At 53.7% G+C, this 19,418-nt stretch overlaps 6 protein-coding genes across 6 annotated transcripts; 4 read left to right on the top strand and 2 right to left on the bottom strand.

Annotated features, from left to right (window-relative positions):
- The first annotated feature begins 3,618 nt into the window (after positions 1 to 3,618).
- QC762_120920 (uncharacterized protein) lies at positions 3,619 to 5,597 on the top strand. The gene is made up of 5 exons (XM_062886527.1): positions 3,619 to 4,354; positions 4,412 to 4,625; positions 4,747 to 4,800; positions 4,880 to 4,912; positions 5,082 to 5,597. Exons 1-5 carry the CDS (start codon positions 4,236 to 4,238, stop codon positions 5,526 to 5,528), a joined length of 867 nt encoding a protein of 288 aa, XP_062749619.1. The 5' UTR covers positions 3,619 to 4,235; the 3' UTR covers positions 5,529 to 5,597.
- A 64-nt stretch (positions 5,598 to 5,661) lies between these two features.
- On the bottom strand, positions 5,662 to 8,070 carry UBP6 (deubiquitinating enzyme; the record flags this gene model as incomplete). The annotated part of the gene is made up of 3 exons (XM_062886528.1): positions 5,662 to 7,577; positions 7,650 to 7,914; positions 7,939 to 8,070. The coding sequence occupies 3 exons, from the start codon at positions 8,068 to 8,070 to the stop codon at positions 5,902 to 5,904; spliced, it is 2,073 nt and encodes a 690-aa protein (XP_062749620.1). The 3' UTR covers positions 5,662 to 5,901.
- ARC19 (Arp complex subunit) lies at positions 7,704 to 9,573 on the top strand. The gene is made up of 5 exons (XM_062886529.1): positions 7,704 to 8,144; positions 8,226 to 8,552; positions 8,650 to 8,775; positions 8,832 to 8,876; positions 8,935 to 9,573. Exons 1-5 carry the CDS (start codon positions 8,142 to 8,144, stop codon positions 8,941 to 8,943), a joined length of 510 nt encoding a protein of 169 aa, XP_062749621.1. The 5' UTR covers positions 7,704 to 8,141; the 3' UTR covers positions 8,944 to 9,573.
- A 1,065-nt stretch (positions 9,574 to 10,638) lies between these two features.
- Positions 10,639 to 15,090, top strand: QC762_0021180 (uncharacterized protein). Its single transcript, XM_062883076.1, has 5 exons — positions 10,639 to 10,652; positions 10,913 to 11,596; positions 11,647 to 11,803; positions 11,883 to 13,030; positions 13,089 to 15,090. Exons 2-5 carry the CDS (start codon positions 11,456 to 11,458, stop codon positions 14,205 to 14,207), a joined length of 2,565 nt encoding a protein of 854 aa, XP_062749622.1. The 5' UTR covers positions 10,639 to 10,652; positions 10,913 to 11,455; the 3' UTR covers positions 14,208 to 15,090.
- Positions 15,091 to 15,504: 414 nt separating this feature from the next.
- RIM2 (Pyrimidine nucleotide transporter, mitochondrial) lies at positions 15,505 to 18,312 on the top strand. The gene is made up of 3 exons (XM_062886530.1): positions 15,505 to 16,007; positions 16,061 to 16,802; positions 16,867 to 18,312. Exons 1-3 carry the CDS (start codon positions 15,832 to 15,834, stop codon positions 17,086 to 17,088), a joined length of 1,140 nt encoding a protein of 379 aa, XP_062749623.1. The 5' UTR covers positions 15,505 to 15,831; the 3' UTR covers positions 17,089 to 18,312.
- Positions 18,233 to 19,246, bottom strand: PRP21_1 (SF3a splicing factor complex subunit). Its single transcript, XM_062886531.1, has 2 exons — positions 18,470 to 19,246; positions 18,233 to 18,404 (listed from the first exon to the last, which is right to left on the bottom strand). The coding sequence occupies exons 1-2, from the start codon at positions 18,867 to 18,869 to the stop codon at positions 18,376 to 18,378; spliced, it is 429 nt and encodes a 142-aa protein (XP_062749624.1). The 5' UTR covers positions 18,870 to 19,246; the 3' UTR covers positions 18,233 to 18,375.
- Between the last annotated feature and the right edge of the window lie 172 nt (positions 19,247 to 19,418).

The raw sequence follows: 19,418 nt of genomic DNA on the forward strand, positions 1-19,418 counted from the left end.
CGGCCGAGGGATTGTTACGATACCTGCCGCCTGCTGCTGCGCGGGCCCTGCAGCAATTGCTGCGGCGATATGACCTGTGGTGGCACAGAGGCACCTAGTCGAGGTGACTTCCTGGATGGATAAACACTGCTGATGGTGCAGATGGTCCTGTGCAACCAACCTTTTCAGGCCGCCTCACCACGACCACAGCTCTCCAGAGCTCTTCCTCACCAGGGGTTGGGGGAGCACACGAGCTTCACACAACCGATGTCATCCGACTCACACAGCCGCCAGGAGACCACTGTGTGCATACAGGTACCTGCGGTGGCACAGGTCACTTTGGGAGAGGTGATAGCTCGGACGCAGGTTTCTCTCAATCTGGTCATCCGGCAGCCCCTTCGCCGAACCTCCAGTCTCCCGCGCGGCAGGACTTGTTTGGATCTGACAGGCCGGTCGAAGAGGGGTCTTATACGGCCGTCCCATGTTTTTCGAAACGCCGGCCAGGCTTTTGTAGGATAAAGTTGGGATTTTGCAGCAATGCGTTGGCAGGCTCCATATATCAACCCACGCACTTCGGTCACGGTTCGGGTGGTTGGAAACCTGTCGGAGAGAGCCTCCCTCTGCTTGTCCACCAGGCTAATGTGAGATTCGTTTCAGTCATCACCTCTAACGAAGCCGATTGCGCCTCCATCTTGACGCCGGCCCGGATATGACCACCTCCCTCACTGCCTGCGTGGCCCGAGAGGAAAACCGATAAACCTTGTGTGTTTTGTGGTGACGTTGCGGTCCCCTGCTCCCTCCGATGCCGATGCGGGCAGTGTGGGCAAACAGACGGACGCAGCGCTCGTGCAACAGGCACAGAGACGCCCTTCCAATGCAGAACCAAAAACCAACTCACAAAGCCGGTCAGCTCGCAATAAAACACTCAATTGGAAACGAATCCGGACAAACGGCGGTGAGGATGGCGGACCCCCGTATCGCCTACCGGCCGACCATTGCCAACACGGCACCGCATCACACCTCACTCACCTTGGGACCCTCACCCCATCAGTCAATCTCGGACCTGCTGGTTGCCCAACGCGCGGAGCTCGGTGCTGTGCGCCCACGGAAAAACATTTCGAATGCTGTTTGGATACTCGCAGCAAGCATGTCCTGTCCCGCTCCTCTGATGCGGCTTGGTACAGGCAGGCCACCGAAAGCTGGTCGGCTGCCTGCCGGTATATGTCCGCAACATAAAGGGCTACATCAAGACATGATGTGTCGTCTTGAAGCTTCCCCGCACCCAAGCAAAGCTGGCTAGCCAACCATCCAACCAGTCCGACAACCATCGGGTCACGGGTCGATCGAGTAATGTCTGGCAATCCGGTTTTCTGGGCCGTTTTCTCGTCTTGTTTTGCGGCCCAAACAAACGCCTCATTGACGGGTGCCCCGTTGAAAGCCGTCCCCGTTGGCAGGAACTGGGGTTGCACCAGGGAAGGGTGCCGCCAGCCAGTGCTGGGTGCAGCGGGTATTATCTAAGTGTGCAGTGACCCGGCTGGAAAAAAAGTGAGATCTGACACTTCCGCCCGGGGACGGGTACGGGCGGGAGACACAGGGAGAGCAGGTACATCATCAGCATGGGTGTCCTAACTGTTCTCAGGAGCCCAAAGAGATGGAGCAGGTTGTGATGAGTATCACACAGCATACGCATGTGGAGGTGGGTAAAACTCCCGTGCCACGGTCACTTTTTGCTCCCCTCCTCATGATGATGATCTGATGGGTTGCTTTCTCTCTCCCCTCCCTCCCCTCCACGCAGTCACAGGGTCCGAAGAGGGCTCGCACCTTTTTCCTTCTTGATACCACCGCCCACCACCCTCTTCACGAAGCGTGCTTCCTTAGCTTTGTGGCCCTGCCCTTCCCTTCCACCACAACCCCGCTTACCGACATCAGGTTGCAGGAAGCCCGCCGCAGCCCGCTTGCCGGTCTGTTTTTGCCTGGCTGTGCATCAAGCACCATGGCACGACAGCAAAAGGCGACCAAGGTGCAGCAAGGCAGCGGCGCGTGAGGGATTTGCCTCGGTTCTGTGGCTTTTTTTTATCATATGAACTTGCAGTTGATCAAGGCAGGAAGATGGGCGGAAGAGATGGTGAAAGAGAGAGAGAAACGCGGGGCAGCTATCCGTGGTAAGACAGGGTAGGTAATCTATGAGACTGGTCTGGACTGAGATTGATGTTTCGCCGGGCACCACCACCGTGAACCAAACCCCGGGCTGAGCCGAAGGTTGGTACTTGGGTAACTATACGGCCTGGGGACTTATCCATCTGATATTAGATTGTTACGCCGTGGATTAAATTACAATGCAGCAGTCGTCATATGAGGTCTAGACAGGATTAAGGGGTGTGCGTGCTGTGCGTGGTGGGCGTCACCACACCCTCTCGTGAGGACAAGAAAGAAACTAAACGGTTTGATCTACTCGATTGTTTATGCGCGCGGGAAGATCAGATGGCTGTGGAGGATTCATGCCTGCCTTGGCTTTGTTTCGTGACGTCCCCTTTTGTCGTCTTCTCTTCCCCACACCGGCCGGCAGTTTTTATCACGCAAGGGCTCGTTTTGCTTTCTTCCAAGTTCTTGGACCAAGCAAGGGACACTTGTGGCGGACCAACGCGAGGGGGGAAAGGGGGAAAGATCGTCGTTTGTTTGGAAATGCAGGTGATCGTTTTTGGTGGTGGATGATGTCTGGGACGCTAGCGAGTTATGTGTTTATCCTATTGTTGGTGGTGGTGGAGTGGTGGAGTGGTGGTGGTGGTGGTGGTGGTGGTGGTGACTCCTGGAGAGGAGAGGGGGTGTATTTACCGACCTAGCAGGGGGCGTGGGAAAGGTCTTGTCTTTTTTCTTCTGTCTCGCTGTTGTCTTGGAGTGTTGTGATGTTGTTTCTGATAACCAAAACATGAAATCTGGGGGGGGGCAAGCAAAAAGAAATTATGATGCAGTGAACCAGACAATGACTGATCAATGGGAGCTGATGTGTGTGTTGTGTTGTTGCTTAAGCGAGGCAACAAAGGGATGAAAGAATGTCTCTGTCGGACCCAAAAATATATTTCATGATGTCTTGTCTTGGGGACATACGATGGTGCTTTTGCTCTGGGTGGACGGTATATGGCATTCCAAGAGGAGATGTGTTCTGGACTCATCAGCACACCACACCAGACCACACCACACCACACCACATCACACCACACTACACCACACTACACCAAACCAAACCACCATACCATTCTTCCTCCCTTTGTCAATGATGGACATTTTTGATGTGAAGAGGGTACAAACAAGCAGAGCGGACGGGCAGGCAACTTGGTTGGTTTTGGGATTTGGGGGTGGTGCTTGCTGCTCCGTCCCGCTCCGTCCCGTTTGGCGGCGGGCTTGAGCGTCGGGGCGATTCCATAGGGTGGGGGCTTACGGATACAGGGCACTGTGTGTAATTTTGGTGGAAGGGGGCAGTGTACGGTTTGATACGCAGGCAGAGACGCTGCCTAATGGGGTAAGAGTGGGCTTGTTTAAGATTAATTACACACGATTTCACGCTGAGGGCAGCGAAATACAGTCTTGTAACGGTCGGGTTGATTGACCATCAGGGAGGTCCGTCTTTGAAAGATTGGTCATCATCAGCGTTGGCCTCTGAGTGTGTTGACGACGACGACGACGACGACGACGACAACAGAGTGAAAACAATCAAAGCTGTCGCAGAGTTGTTGGAGAGGCTAAGGGAAACTCGCCGGGGTATTTGAATTGTGAGTAGATATTCACAGTCATTTGAGTTTGCTAGCGTGAGGGTTGAGGTGAATATGTGCCCGATATGTTTCCGGAGAAGAGGGAAGATGTGCGTATTTAAATGTCCAGAGTGGAAGGACAAAGAGATCACAAGAGTTCCTGACGTGTAGAGATATTTCATTATCAGATTTCGCACTTTCTGATTTGATTAGGTATGTGGTGTTGGATTGTGAAGTTGAGGTTGGATTCAAGGTTGGAACTTTCGACAGCCACAAGGAAGCTCTCGCTGGGTTGGATCACAACTTGCTTCTACGACTATCACTGATGAAAATCACTAACCAGAAATCAATCAATGGGCGGGAATCCAGATGCTAACGAGAATGCTTTCCCAGATATTTGTACTCCATCACCACGACCGGCCCGTCAGCACCGTTCAACCATCCATATCACTGACCTGCTGATCACGTAGCCAGCTGGCTCTCCTCAGCCGAAACCCTCACCATCTCAACATGGCCGATCACCCTCACACTCACGGTTCCCATCATGGCCACTCCCACGGACACTCTCACGATCATGGTCGCTCCCACGCTCACGGCCACGGAGAGACTCAAAACAGGGAGTACTTCAAGTACGTCACCCTTCACTCCCCCAGACATTGTTCCCGGTTGCTAACGTTCGAGCGAAGTCAACAAGCATCCTCTTACGACTCCAAGCACGAGAAAACCCTCGACAAGCTGGTTGAAGAGATCAGGAAGCGGATCGATTTCATTGGTGTTGAGTGGGCTGACGAGGAGACCTCCGGCGACGAGGAGGAGAAAAAAGATAACAACAGGGAGAAGAAGGAGGTGAGGGAGGTGAGGTTGTTGGATTATGCTTGTGGGACCGGACTTGGTGAGTCTCTGCATATATCCAAAACACAGAGAGGACAAGGCTGACACGTGTTGATGACGGTAGTTTCGAGGGTATGGTACCTTTTACTCAACCGGTATGGAAAACCCATATGCTGATGTGACTATATAGGCTCTTACTCCGTATACCACCCAGTGTGTCGGCATTGATTTGTCCGAGAATATGGTCCGTCCTCTTCCTGGTGCTGAGCTTGCTTCGGAGGCAAACAAGCACACATCACACATGGCTGACAGGAAGAAACCAGGTGGCTACCTACAATGCCAAAGCCGCAAACCAGGTAAGTTTTGAACCGGGTTCCCCCGCCTTCTTCAGCCCCTTTATCGCTGCCAGTCAACCAACCCCCATCACCAACTACACCCAGTCCTTGATCCCCACACCTCACCTCCATCTATCCCCTTTACGCCCTCCCCCTTTCACAAGCCAGTGCTAACATCCGTCCCCCAAAGGGCCTGACCCCCGAAGAAATGCACGCCCACGTCGGCAACCTGTGCCTCCCCACTGACTCCCCTTCCTACCCCACCCAAACCCAACTCTTCTCCTCCTCCGACTTCTTCTCCTTCGACCTAGCAGCCATCTGCCTAGGCTTCCACCACTTCGACGACCCTCCCCTCGCAGCCCGCCGCCTCGTTGAGCGCCTCAGGCCCGGCTCCGGCGTGCTCATGATTCTGGACTTCCTCCCCCACGAAAAGATGGACGCCTCCCATCCTGCCTCTGGCACTGTCATCCACCACGGCTTTTCCAAGGAGCAGATCCAGAAGATCTTTGAAGATGCCGGAGCAGGAGAGCATTTCGCCTTTGAAGAGCTGGCGGTTGTTTTCAACAAAGCTGCGGGGACGAGGGAGGAGATGAAGAGGAAGATTTTCATGGCCAGGGGGACGAGGAGGGCGGAGTAGAGTCATGCCATGCCGGTGAGGGTCAAAATCAGTGTTGAAGGACTGAACAAGATAGGATTGTAGAATGAACTATGTTGGCTTACCTGTCCCCTTACATTGAAACGTCGCTTTGTCTGCCGCAGGACCACAAATCACAACAAAAAAGCAATCAGACGCAGTGAAACATTGTCTACCCATCACTACCTAGCCTCGGTCTAACGAATGCCGTTTTCATAACACCATCCCATGCTTCTGCGTTCTACCGGAATACAAAACATTGAACCCAATGACAGTCTGCGTCTGATAAAGCCCCACCCATACCAACGCCCTTTCTCCTGGTGCTATGCCGTCATGTCTGCGTAAAAGGACAAAGTGATTTGCGGATGAGAGTCGCCTACTCCATGACACCCTCGGCGGTGGGCAGGGGGATGGCCTTGTAAAGGCAGATGAGCGCAGAGTGGGACTCGCCGCCTCCAGCAAGGGCATCGATCTTGTCCGACGTCACCTCGGTAACCTTGTCATCGTTGAACCACCACCACTTGCCGTCCTCAGGGCCGACTTTTCCAGTCACAGGATCCTTGGGCCCGGCCTTCTTGATGTACGCCGTGTAATGACCGCTGTCGGCACTGGCACCCTGATGAGTGACAACGCCGCGAAGTTCATAGATGCCAGACTGATTGGCGCCGTCGTCTTTGCGCAGCTCGGGGTCGATGAGGGAGTTGAGCTCCTTCTTGGCCGCGAGGAGCGCAGCGTCTTTCTCGGCCTCGAACTCGGCATCAGTCTTGAAACTCTCGCCCATCTCCACGTCACCATCAGCCGACGTGGACGGCTTCTTTCCCTTCTCCTTCTTCTCCTGTTCCTTCTTCTCCTCGGGCGTCTGGTCCTCGACGGGGTTTCTCTTGCGACGCTTACGGGCCCGCTCGACATCCTCCTCCTCCTTGCGCACCTCGCGAACCTTGTCACGGACTGGAACAAGAGCCTTCCTCAAGTCGTCGGTGCAGAACTCGACCACGTCCAGCTCGTGCGGGAAGGTCACCTTGCGCATGATCTTGGCCTTCTTCTGGACGTCACGCTTCCAGAAGAAGCGCACAAAGTGGACTGTGAGGTACTTGGGTAACCGAGAGATCTTGGAGGTCTTGGTGTAGGTCGCATCCCTCCCGAGAGCCTCTGATCGCTTCTCCATCTTCTCCTTGAGACCGTTGGCGAGGCCATCCCTCAAATGCGCCGTCTGGCCGTCGATATGACAGTTGAGCTTCAAGAACTGATCCTTGGAATGGGTCGGCTCCTCGCCCGCTTCGGCAGCGGCAGCGTCGTCGCATTCGAGTGTGCTGGACAGCTCTCCGCACATGTACTTGCCGATGAACGAGGCCTCGGCGGAAGAGCCTTCCCCGCCTTCCTTGATCTGGAGCTTCTGGTTCAACTGAGACACAATTTGCGACCAGGCCTCCTCAGCGTCTTGTTGGGCGTAGCCTGGTCCCTTCTTACTCTTCTCGGCGAACTGTGGGAACGTGGTGCGAAGGGCGCTCAAAAAGCCCAGTGGTGGCATTCCTTCCTGAGTTTTGGACATATCTCTGAACAGATTCCTCAGCTGGTAGGTGATATCAGCTCCCGGCGTGGTGGTGGTGAGACCGAGCTGCGAACCACTGGGTGCGGCATTTCGGAACTCGTACTTTTCAAGCGACTCTTGAAGTTCGGGGATGGAGCGCAAAGCCTGAAGTGTCGAATTCAAATAACAGGTGTTGCCCAGGTTGATAAGGCCGGCCGGTGTGGCTCCAGCTTGCTGCGCTTGCTCCGCCTCGGTCATGTCCTCGAGGAACTTGACCTTCTCTGTTGGGCGCACGATAGCACCTCCGCCCTCTCCTGGCGTTCCCATCATCATGATAACCTGACCGGGCTTGAGGCCCAGCTTGCTCATGTCGGTATCATCCTTCAGCTGGCCACCCTTGACGAGGATCTTTTGACGGTCGGGTTCGACACCTGTGAGACTGAAGAGCTGGTACTTGAGCTCTTCGCCGGGAGCGGTAGTATCGACCTCGACATCGTACTTCTTGGGCCCGTGCTTGATAACCACTAACATGATCTATTAGTACCTACCCAAAGGTACACACAGGAATGAGGATGGAAGAACCGTCGTTGACTTACCGTTGACTGTCGCCATCCTGATGGATTGCTGGCGTTTGCAAGTATGTGAGGAAAGTCTGTCCAAATTCGAATGCAGAATAGACAACTGAAAGCCTCGAATTCTGAATGTTTTGCCCCCAAACCAAAGGCTCCCAAGGCAACCTTGAGATTCGTCACTTGGCTTGGAGGTTGTGGAGCGCGCGTGGAAGGCAAAGGAAAGGCGCGGGGTTGTCAGTGGTAACGACAGGGATTGCACCCACCGCCACAGCTGCAAAACAGGGGGTTGCTGGGCTGAAGAGTATTACGTAACCCAGCCAGCCGGGTGCTTTGGGCTACGTGCCTGTGCCGCCCCGCCCTGGCCCGCCTTACCACACGCAGCTCTCGACAAGCAAGGAGCTTGCCAAGGATACCCAGAGCGACGACGACGGCTCCAGGAGAGCATCATCCGCCAACACCACCACCGGATCACCAGGAAACAGTTACATTTGGAGGCTTCCTGTCAATACAGGCATCATGGTGAGCTCCTGAGGACGCCCAGAGCTTCCAGCATCCCAGACATCCAGAGTAGCCAAGCTGACATGCCGTATCCCTGAACAGTCGCAATCACTTCGACCGTATCTCCAGGCTGTCCGCAGCAGTCTGACCGCCGCTCTCTGCTTGTCCAACTTCGCGTCCCAAACCGCCGAAAGACACAATGTTCCCGAAGTCGAGGCCCGAACATCACCTGAGGTTCTCTTGACGCCCCTGACGATTGCGCGCAACGAGAACGAGCGGGTACTCATTGAGCCCAGCATCAACAGTATTCGTATCAGCATCAAGATCAAGCAGGCCGACGAAATTGAACACATTCTTGTCCACAAGTTTACAAGATTCTTGACGCAACGCGCCGAGTCATTCTTCATTTTGAGGAGGAAGCCCATCAAGGTATGAGGGACCGCTGGGTCAACCTAGATGCCCACCTTCCTCGCTTTGGCTGTCTTGGGACATCTTTCTGTGACTGACGCGTGTGTCTGCATCACAGGGCTATGACATTTCATTTTTGATAACCAACTTCCACACGGAGGAAATGCTCAAGCACAAGCTGGTTGATTTCATCATCCAGTTTATGGAGGAGGTTGACAAAGAGATTTCAGAGATGAAGTTGTTTGTATGTTCCAGTTACTACTCTCTTATATCGAGGACCACGCTAACCATTGCCATCAGTTGAATGCGCGGGCTCGTTTCGTAGCGGAATCTTTCCTCACTCCAGTACGTCAAGCCGCCCCCCTTTCCAATGTCTTGGCATACCCTGACCGCCATTGTACAGTTCGACTGAGCGAACCCGCTTTTACACTACCTCACTTATATTATTTTGCATGCAATTGAACAGCTTTCCCTGATGTCACTATCCTCCTTGTCGCTTTTATGGCTTCAGACCATCATGCTTGGCGTTTCTGGAGAAAAGAAGTTTGTAAGCGAGCCATTTCACGACTGTTACTATCCACGACACTTGTCATGGGTTCTTGCCGGTCTTTGGTCTAGAAATAAAGTCTGGGTTTTACAGAAGTCTCTCCCAATTTTCTCTGCGTTCCATCAGCCCAAACTATCCCCGTTACGCCATCCGCGGGCCGGGCCAGATGATGGCTGTGTTGATGGTCACACTACTGCGTACTTATGTTATCAGAGTTGGGTTATTGCCTCGACTCTCGGCCACCATTCAAAGCCCTCGACATCCAAGGGTGTTGCATGTTACCTTGTTCGGCGTGAAGTGTGGACTTGGTTGGATCCGTGACCGCCTGGCCTTTGATTCCGTCTGAAATCCCGTCCTGTGTCAAGAATTTGGCAGGCGCGTTGCCAATTCTTTTGTTCAGATCGAGGCCAAGGACGTTTCATCTGAAGAGAAATCTGGTTCTTGCAGAGCACCTGGGAGTTCTAGGTGGGGAGATAGCTCAATCCTGCTCTGCCGTTCTGGTAATTCCATTCAACAGATTTACTCCTTAAGCTCTTCAATTTTCTGTTCTCAGTTGAAACATCGATATCCCGATATCTTCGTTTCCTGCTGTTCTCTCGGAGCCAGCAAGATCATCACGCTCTCCGCCTTCTCAACCAGCTTTCGGAGTCTTCGAGGTCTCGTCACCATTCCCAACGTTCACATCCGTCTGGAGCTCAGGTAAGTCTGTTTGCTCTTGGTATTTTTCGGTTTGATATTCGCAATCCTCCCCTCTGCCGTCGATCACATCACCCTTTTCAGCCAGTGTCCAACTTGTGCCAGCCTCCCCTATTGTGTCTCGAGGACAATAGCCTCACTCGAGGACAATAGCCTCACTCGAGGACAATAGCCTCACTCGACGACAATAGCCTCACTCGACGACAACAATTGCTGCGAAGGGCTCTTGCCCCACAGAGCAAACAATAGGTCTCCCCCATCTCAATCACCCCAAACCCCCTCGCAAGTTCTTTCGAATTCCTGAGGCACAAATGAATATTTAATCTAAGCCCTGAAGAACTTCCACGCCTTTCTTTCTTCCCCCGGAAACAATATTCTCCCCCAAGCTTGCTCTCTCCCTGCAACACTCCGAGCTACCTCATTCTCTAATATCTTCCTGGCATCCAGCAGCCAACCAACTACCCGCAACTGCCACCTCCCAAGGTATTTATTCCTGAAAACTCTGCAGACCCTTCTTTCTCTCTCCCCTTCCCACCCCACAATTATCTCTCTTATCTTCCCATCCCACAACTTCCTCTCTCCTCTTCCCACTCCAAAACCTTTCTCTTTCTCTCAACCAAACACGTTGTGCCTCTCAGGTCGTCAATTGCCAACTCTCAAGAACTCGTTGCCACGCCGACCATCAAGAGGTACTTGTCGCCGACAATCAGGGGCTACCCGTCGTCGACTACATCTGTAAGTAAACATCTCCAGCCGCTCCTCTCCAGCCGCGATCTGCGAGTCGCAGCCGCGAGCTCCGCTTTCCCCGGATTCATCCCCGTGAGGCGACATCATTGACGGTCTACTTCTATTCCGGAAGCTCAACTCCCTTCTTCAAAGTCCGCACTCCTCCATTTCAACTCCCACTGCTCACATTTCCACCGTCCTCTTCCTTTCCCGTTCGACTTGCGACCTCAAAAGTTGCTCTTTTCACCGGCATACTCACTTTCTTTGCTTTCCTTCTTTTCCCATCAACTTGCGACCTCAAGGCTCGCTTTTTTTTCACCAACATTATCACATTCTTTGCTTTGCTTTATTGCTACCCATGCTCGCGCATCATGACGCCCGATTACTTGTTTGAGCACTGACATGAGAAAAGGCTACCGGAGAAAGTCCTCGGCCAAGCAACCGAAGATGAACTTCGCTGGACGTGGTCGCTCGACCGTGAGCACCAACGGCTCTAACAAGAGTCAGTCTTCTGTCACCAGCTCTGGAAAGAGCCGTGAGCATACAGGCGGTGTGTCCCTTCGTGAGCATGCTGAGGATCATGAGCAGCACACTGGCAGTGCCTCTCTTCACGAGGACACTGAGCGCACGACTGGGACCTCTCTCGCCGACAACAAGGAACCCGAGGGCGGCGTCTCTCTCAAGCACTTCGCCAACGACGCCTCCAATGACAAGAAGAACAGCGGTGTCAATATGAGCGCGCGCAACGACTCTGACCAGGCGTCTTTGTCTTCAGTGAGAACTGCCAGTGCCTTTTCCCACCGCCACAAGGCTATGTCAGTCTCCGGCCAGAACATGGGCCACAACATGGAGACCTTTCAGGTATGTTTTCGTGACCGTTTGCTATCTCACAACGGCTAACAGGTCCCATCAGGAGAGCCACACCCCGGTCCGTCACGTCGGGTTGAAGTCTCCGATGGCTCCTCGTGTCTTCAATGGCTTCAGCAGAGGCACGGGACAGCGCTCTCTGCTCACTAGTCAGCACCTTGCCAGCGCGCAGCTCTGTACATCTCAACTCGGCCAGAGCACTTCTGCTCCCACTTTGCCATTTCTCGCCGTAGGACCTCCGACTCTCTTGTCTTGGTCACATCAGCTAACAATGAGCAGTCCCCACCCCAGCCTTCCATGGCCAAACCAGGTATGCCGCCCGGTGTCGTGAATGGCTCTTTCCGTATCCCTATGCCCTCTGCCTTCCTGGGATTCATTCATCATCCGATGGTGCCCGGTGGTGTTCCTCCTCCTACACCACTCGGGACGCCTTGTGGCGAGTCTTCCACATTTTCTGCCGTTGTTGTCATTTTTTTCTTGTTCTTCTGTGCCCATGTGCTGACTGTCTTCTCCAATCCCAGGTCTCACGAGCAATGCTGCCACGAACAACGCCGCTGCACCCCCAGCTCAGACTTCTCAGACAGGCCTCACTCCTAGCGCCAATTTTGTCCACCCTGCTGCCCATGGAAGCCACGTTACTTATAACACCGGACCTATCTACAGCGGAATGGTTCCGCCTCCTGCTGGACTCGACAACGCCACCCCTCAGAGTCACTTCCCTGATCACAGCAACGCTAGGCCTGTTCACGCTGGCAATGGCTCTGCTGCCTTCAAGCACGACAACCCTCAAAGCCACCCGTCTGTTTACAACAACGTTGGACCTGTGCCTGCCGGCAATGGCTCCCAGGGCCTGTCTTCTCAGGTCAACCATCAATTCGGTCCCAACAGCGGCGCGATACCTGCTCAAGAAAGCTACGTTGGCCGCAAGAACAATGTCGACACCCCTCATCGCGGTCATCAGGTTGGTCAGAACAACCACATGGCGAACCTCAACAACAGCAACATGGGACCTCCCCGAGGCGACAATAACCTTGCCCAGAACAACAGCACGGGTGTGCCTGGCCATAGCAATGCTGCTGCCCCAACTCCATCCAATGCCGGCACAACACTTCAGGCCTATTTCAATCCTGTCACAGGCCAGACAATGAGACTGGACGGAACCATCTGGACCCCCCATGAGTCAAAGAAGGATAGGTACGCCGATCACTCCATTTATAACCAGTCGGAGCCGCGAAATTTTGCACCTCGTCCGATGGGCATCCCAGTCATGTTTCCACCCCCTCCTAACTTCACCTCGGGCCCTGGGTCCAGCAGTCAAATCGGCGACATCATCACCAACCAGGCATTCACTGACCCCTTCACTTCGCCGGACTCGTCTGCGAGTAACGCTGTCAACGAAGCGGCGTACTTCCTTGCCAACTCTCACGAGATTGACTACAGCGAGTTGACTGAGGCTGAGCAGGAGTTGGAAGTCCAATGGGGATTGCTTCGAGACAAGCTCTCCGGACTCCGGACTATGGGTTCCAATGCCCTGAGAAGGTTGATCAATGGTGTTAACGGGATCCCCACCACATCGGTCCTACTCAATGTCATGAACTTTCCGTTCATTGAGAGTTCCAGTCAGTCGATGCCTGCTGTTTGGGGGGTCATCAAAATCAGCAACGTGAGTTTGCCGTCTCTTGTATTGATGCTTTGCTTCGCCAGGCTGACATTTGTTGCAGATTCCATTCGGCACAATGCGAGCGGAGATCATCGCTATGCTTGGCCGCAATTCGAAAATCATCACCGATGCGCAGGAGGGAGTCCATATCATTATGGAGCGGGTTACCTCGAAGACTGGGGATGCTTTCGTCGAGTTCAACAGCATTCATGCTGCGACTCGCACCGTCGAGCGCCATCACGAGGCTATCCGCAAGCACCGCCAACCTCGCTTGGGCGACCGCCCCATCAAGGTGACGATGTCTAGTCAGAAGGAGCTCATGGAGGCGCTTTTCCCCTTGTGCCGCGGCGTGAATTTCGAGGATGGCCGCGTCACATTGCTCCCTGAAGACCCCGAAAGCCCGTGGAACACTTTCCGCGGCTTTGTAATGGCGGAAGAGTTGAACCTTCTCATCAAGCACATCGAGGTGCCTTCTCGCTCACCTTACTCCAAGGACTGTCCCCAGCGCCCTTTTGAGTCGATGATCTCCACGCTCAAAAAGCTGCCGTGGTACGCCTCTCATCTGATCACTCTTGAACAGCGTCAGATCATCTATGATGCAACCTTCCGGCTGATCGAGTTCCTCGGTGAGCTCCTCCAGAAGGGTGATGTGACCGCTGGAAAGCATCGCCAGCAGACGGTTCTGAATGAGCAGTTATACAAGCGTCTTGTTCACGCAGCAATGCTCTGCCCCGGATTCTCTGTCCTCCAGAAGGACAACCTCGCCTACCTGGCGAACATGTCCGGACCGGCCATTGCCGAATTCAACATGCCCCCCTTCTCCGAGTGCTGGGCGCACCTGTACAACTTGTGCCCTCGCCCTGGTGTCCCGGTCGACGTGCTTGAGTGGTACATCACCCTCATCCGCGAGGAGACAGTTCGCTACGTCAACACACTCCCGGCGTCGGTGCAGGCTTCTATCAAGGAGCGTGCGAAGGAGGACAGTCTTTACTTCGGGTATATGTGGCACGAGATCCAGCTTCCTCAGGGCAGGGAACTCGCCGCTATGACTCTTCGGGACGTGGCTGAAAAGGAGCTGGATGCCATCAAGCAGATCCTGGACCGAGCCGCCGCTAACGCCCACACTCTCCTGGTTACCGATGCTGCTTACCAGCATCCGGATCACTACATCGTGATCTAAAGCCGCACTTCCCCGCGGCTCGCTGCCATGAGCACTGCCGTGGGTATGTACGGCTAAGAACAGGGTACACTCCACCTCTCTGTTCTAGACGTCCTGAAGTACCATTCGCAACAACCTGGTACGACTTGGTCCTTGCGGCTATCATCCATTCCTTCCTGGCGACTGTGGCTCTTTGCATTAGCGATTGTTGGTTTGTTTATGAAAATTCCTTCACGACACGCAACGACTGCACAGAATCACGAACTTCATGAACGTAATCTTGATTCTTCCATGAAGATGGCGAGGAACGAACAATGGCCTTCAGAGCACACGGCAACCTTTCACAATGGCACATCATCATCTTCTTCTCATCAAAGATTTTGGCTTTCGGCAAAGACGGAAAGTCAGGATGTTCCCTCTTGTTTGGGTTGGCGGTTGTTGGACAGGAGGACAGACAACACACAGAACGGATAGGCATAGACGGGTTTTGCTTTTTTTCTTTGGCGATTCCTGTCGCGGTCGGTCTGCTCGGTCTTCTAGTTTGACATTTGTCTTTCTGATGGGAACAACCATTTTGCAGAGCTTTTCCTTTATCAAAGGGTTCCAACATGGCGGAATTCTTTTCTTTCTTTCTTATTGTTTTTTTCTTTTTTTCCAGAAAACTCACCCACCAAAACACAAAAAACACTCGGAACACCTACAAAACAATCACCAAAAAACTCGGAAAATTTTTGAGCATTCATATGAAAACACTTAGGCCTCTTTGGAACCCATCATCACTTGTCACAAACAGGAAAAGGTGGATTGATCACGAAACTGGAGATGCTTTTTGCGGGCTTTGGTCGGTAGAGAGTGGGAGTGGGGGAGCCTTCCTGGTGTATTTTAGACAATAAAGTCATTGGCCTATTATCTTTTTGTTTCCTGATGCATGCATGATGTGATATGATCTTGTGTGTGTTGATGATGCCCAGCAGGTAGTCCAAAACTTGTCCAAAGTAAATAGATGAATGATGATGGGATAGCGGCGCCTTTTGCAGAAATAAAGTGCCGGTGACATTCCAGTCACTTCAACCTACCTCATATCACCAGGAAATCAAGTCTCAAATCCTTTCATCAATGCTAATTTCTCCTCCTGTTCATCTTTTCCTCTCACACCAAACAGCAGTGGCGACATCACCATGGTGACAGATTCAGGGGAAGCGGGTCCTCCAAACACAGCAGAAAAAGGAGGCAGTGCACAGACACCCAGACCCAAGCCTATGACGTTGTTTTTTTGTGCCACCGGTTTATGCCGACAATTACCCGCCGCTGCACATACGGATCCACGCGTTCGATCGATGCACCGCGAAAAAAAAAAAAAAAAGTTCCAAGAATCCCGAGGGCCCTCTTATCTTATCGCCCACTGTCAGTTGATATCCTTTCTTGCGATTCACTTTCCTTTCCACACCCGGCCTACCATCCCACTGCCATCAGCATTGCCGGCTACTGTCGCTAGCCGCCGAATTGCGCTGCCAATATCTCAATATCATTCTACGGATTTGAAGGGAGGAAAAAAACAAGACGAAAGCCGAGAACCCCGCCAAAAACCTCGGCAGCAAAAACCTTGACGAGCGACAGTACCAGACACCACCACAACCTTTTCAACATGGCTACGGTTACCACCACCAGGACCCTGCCTGGTGGCAACCAGAAGATGGAAACCGTGTCCGGTGCTCCTGTACATCTTCTTCAGTCCCGGGAGACCGGTGAGGTTGACCCCAGGCCAAAGCCTGGAGAAAGGCCAGCAGTCGCAAAGTCATGGGCACACTTTGTAGCTGGAGGGTTAGTCGCCTGTCGCATGCCCATGCCCAGACCCAACTAACCTCTTGTCTCAGTGTCGGCGGCATGACAGCAGCAACCCTCACAGCCCCCCTCGACGTCCTCAAAACCCGCCTCCAATCCGACTTTTACCAAGCCCAGCTCAAAGCCTCCCGCGCCGCCCACGTCGGCCCCATGAACCCCCTCCGCACGGCAGTCTACCACTTCAACGAAACCGCCTCGATCCTCGCGGCCGTGTACAAGGTAGAAGGCCCGCGCGCCTTGTTCAAGGGTCTCGGCCCCAACCTCGTCGGCGTCGTCCCTGCCCGCGCGATCAACTTCTTTACATACGGCAACAGTAAACGTTTGTTGGCTCAATGGTTCAATGATGGGAAAGACGACTCGACATACATCCACCTCTCCTCGGCCATGATAGCCGGTGTGGTAACGAGCACGGCGACGAACCCGATCTGGATGGTCAAGACGAGATTGCAGCTTGACAAGAACCTCGCGGCTGAGGGCGGGATCGCGACGAGGCAGTACAAGAACAGTTTGGACTGCATCAAGCAGGTGCTGAGGAATGAGGGCATTTACGGGCTGTACAAGGGCATGAGCGCGAGTTATCTGGGCGTGGCCGAGTCGACCCTGCAGTGGGTGCTGTACGAGCGGGCGAAGAAGAGTCTGGCGAGGAGGGAGGAGAGGTTGGTGATTAGCGGGAAGGAGAGGACGTGGTGGGATACGACGGTGAGCTGGATGGGGAACGCGAGCGCGGCGGGAGGGGCGAAGTTGATTGCGGCCATTTTGACTTACCCTCATGAGGTGAGTTTTGTTACTGTCCATTTTCTTTTGGGAGGGTTCTCGAACGCTGACGAGATGGTAATAGGTTGCCCGGACAAGACTCCGTCAAGCGCCCATGGCGGACGGCAGACCAAAGTATACCGGCCTGGTTCAGTGCTTCAAGCTTGTGGCCAAGGAGGAGGGCATGGTCGGTCTCTATGGAGGCATGACGCCGCACCTGCTCAGGACCGTCCCAAGTGCGGCCATCATGTTTGGCATGTACGAGGGCATCCTGAGACTGCTGCAACCTTCGCATCATGAGCCATGAGGATGACGACCGAGTCGAAAACGATGACGGCTGTACGGTCATAACTCTACGATGCGGCCGACCCAGGCGCACATGCCAACCTCCTCTCCTTACACACCTCTGCACCACCAACAATCGATACCCTACCTTTTTTTTCAGCGACGTATCATTACGGAGAACATATGCTTTGGCGAGCGATTGGCGTATATAGGAGACACGGGGAACGACGGGAGACTGTGGGGGCGGGGGCGTGTTAGCCCTCTTTTCGTACATTGGAAAGACTGGATGGGGCGGCAACAGCATGGGGATGGTTCAAGAAGGCAAAGCATGGCATCTGGCGTTTAGGTTGGGCTTCTGTTGGGTGGTTTTTATTTTTGGGTATATATGGGACGATGCGAGTAGGTTTGGTAACGGGATGATTACCCCTCTCACTGTTACTCGTTGTTGCTTGTAATGATACAAGGGAGGGATTAAATGTACGATACCTACGTCAGGGCGCATGATGCATGAAGGGAAAAACAGGGGGAGGATGTATGCATTCAGCAGGGGATGAAAAGCTGGGGTTCTCAAATGGGTGGAAAAGAAAAGGAACGGAAAATTCACGGAAAGGACAAAAAGGTAAAACAGGATCCCTGCTCTTGAAAAAGGACAAATAAATCCAATATAAACATGGCAAATCAAGCCAAATTCACACTGAGCCGGAGTTCACGAGATAGTACACTGTGATAGGGAAACTGGGAGGTGGAAGAACGGGATATCTCGAATTCAATGAAACCAAATAAAAGTCCAACAGCTAAACCCTCAAGACACTCTCTCCTTGGCTTCCATTCTCCTCCGCTGGCAGTGAATCGACATGAAAGGAAACAAAACAAAACAAAACAAAACAAAACAAAACAAAACAGTACAACTGATGCAACAAACAACATTACTCGCCTCCTTTTTTGGAAAAAATGACCAACCAAGCCCGCATACCATCATAACCCGTCATGCTTTCTAATCACCCAACTTATACGACTCTGGAAACATCCCTTTAGGTGGTTTCTTTTGCAGCTTTCTCGGTCTCGTCTGCACAGAGAGTGATGGCTGCGGTGGCGCCGACGCCGACCTGCTGATGTCCGTTGGCGCCCTCTCCCTCCCGCCAGACCACAACCGCGAAATACCCCTCCCCGTCGTCGAAAAGCTGCTGCCGTGGGTAGAAACCGAAGCCGTCATCTGATCCAATGTCGTTGCCGTGGTCGCGGTCGTGGTCGTATTGGTAGTGGCGGTAGAACCCGAGTCAGTCCTCACCAGCTGGCCCAAGACCTCTCGTCACCAGGCGTTTCTATCCCAGTTTGGATCTGTCTCCCGTGTTTCAGCAACCTCCGTTTTCATGTTAGTCCCAAGGAAAAGAGAGCCGACCTACCCTGCACGAACCCGGCCAGGACCTTGCTCCCCGTCTGCAGCAACGGATGGCCAACCACAATCTTCAGAAACTTCTCCAGCCCGGCCCTCCTGCCCTCAATCACGTCATCGCTGAACCTGTTCGTAAACACCTTCCCCGGCAGCGGCGGGATCGTAACCCTCGCGCTCTCCCTCTCGAGGATATCCCGAAAGTACTCAAAGTCGCTGTATCTCCTCCGGACCGTCGACTGCCTCAGCTTAAAAGCAGGGATGTTGGTCCGGCAGACGATCTCGTAGTCGGTGTACATGTGCCTACCGATGCCGTGGGTGCGGGGGTTGCGGACTTCGATCTCGAGAAAGTTCTCGGGGGGACCGTAGATCTCGTCAAAGGACTGGGCGCGGGTGTCGGGGAGGGATTGCATGATGGGTCGGTGGAGGCGGGCGGCGGCGGCGAGGGCTTCGGATTGGGAGCCTGTGGGGGAGGTGGGGGATTTGGGAGGCTGGCTTTCGGTGTTGCCAGCCTCGGTGGGAGAGTTGGAAGCCAGGTTGGGCGAGTCAGTGGGAAAGCTCCCTTGTTGAAGGGGAGCTTGTGGCTAGCTGTGAGGGGGTGGGGGGGGGGGGTGGTGTGGTTTGGGGTGAGGGGTTGCAGATGAGCGCGAAAACAATGCCGAAGCTGCGCGCGGTGGTTAGATGCTTCTGGGAGAGCAAGTCAAAGCTGTGCGGTGTTGACCGGTGGTATTGTATAAAAAGTTGGTGGTGGAGGAGGGTTGAGGTCGAAGCGGTGATGTGATGCAAGTGAGCGAGAGCTCGCTCCTCATGATCGTAAAGTGGTCAGCCAAGCCAAGCCAAGCTCGCAGGAACGGGTCATGGAAGAGTGGGGTAATTCCCGCTGCTCGACGATCTCGGGTCCGGGATCTGGGCCCATGTTTGCCATGTCACACTCTATCTACCAGTGAATATCTCACTACACA

This window comes from Podospora pseudocomata (assembly GCF_035222375.1).
Source record: "Podospora pseudocomata strain CBS 415.72m chromosome 1 map unlocalized CBS415.72m_1, whole genome shotgun sequence".
NCBI classification, from domain to species: domain Eukaryota; kingdom Fungi; phylum Ascomycota; class Sordariomycetes; order Sordariales; family Podosporaceae; genus Podospora; species Podospora pseudocomata.

Excerpts from the sequence above, each read along its gene's own strand:
- PRP21_1 (XM_062886531.1), bottom strand. The coding sequence starts at position 18,869 with ATGCAATCCCTCCCCGACACCCGCGCCCAGTCCTTTGACGAGATCTAC. Across the intron at positions 18,405-18,469 it reads CCTGGCCGGGTTCGTGCAGG|ATCCAAACTGGGATAGAAAC; the intron begins GTAGGTCGGCTC and ends CACGGGAGACAG.
- RIM2 (XM_062886530.1), top strand. The coding sequence starts at position 15,832 with ATGGCTACGGTTACCACCACCAGGACCCTGCCTGGTGGCAACCAGAAG. Across the intron at positions 16,008-16,060 it reads GCACACTTTGTAGCTGGAGG|TGTCGGCGGCATGACAGCAG; the intron begins GTTAGTCGCCTG and ends CTCTTGTCTCAG. Across the intron at positions 16,803-16,866 it reads TTTTGACTTACCCTCATGAG|GTTGCCCGGACAAGACTCCG; the intron begins GTGAGTTTTGTT and ends AGATGGTAATAG.
- QC762_120920 (XM_062886527.1), top strand. The coding sequence starts at position 4,236 with ATGGCCGATCACCCTCACACTCACGGTTCCCATCATGGCCACTCCCAC. Across the intron at positions 4,355-4,411 it reads CAAAACAGGGAGTACTTCAA|TCAACAAGCATCCTCTTACG; the intron begins GTACGTCACCCT and ends GTTCGAGCGAAG. Across the intron at positions 4,626-4,746 it reads GGACCGGACTTGGTGAGTCT|GCTCTTACTCCGTATACCAC; the intron begins CTGCATATATCC and ends GTGACTATATAG.
- QC762_0021180 (XM_062883076.1), top strand. The coding sequence starts at position 11,456 with ATGGCTCCTCGTGTCTTCAATGGCTTCAGCAGAGGCACGGGACAGCGC. Across the intron at positions 11,804-11,882 it reads ACCACTCGGGACGCCTTGTG|TCCCAGGTCTCACGAGCAAT; the intron begins GCGAGTCTTCCA and ends TGTCTTCTCCAA. Across the intron at positions 13,031-13,088 it reads GGGTCATCAAAATCAGCAAC|ATTCCATTCGGCACAATGCG; the intron begins GTGAGTTTGCCG and ends CATTTGTTGCAG.
- ARC19 (XM_062886529.1), top strand. Across the intron at positions 8,553-8,649 it reads TGAGGAGGAAGCCCATCAAG|GGCTATGACATTTCATTTTT; the intron begins GTATGAGGGACC and ends TCTGCATCACAG. Across the intron at positions 8,776-8,831 it reads TTTCAGAGATGAAGTTGTTT|TTGAATGCGCGGGCTCGTTT; the intron begins GTATGTTCCAGT and ends CATTGCCATCAG.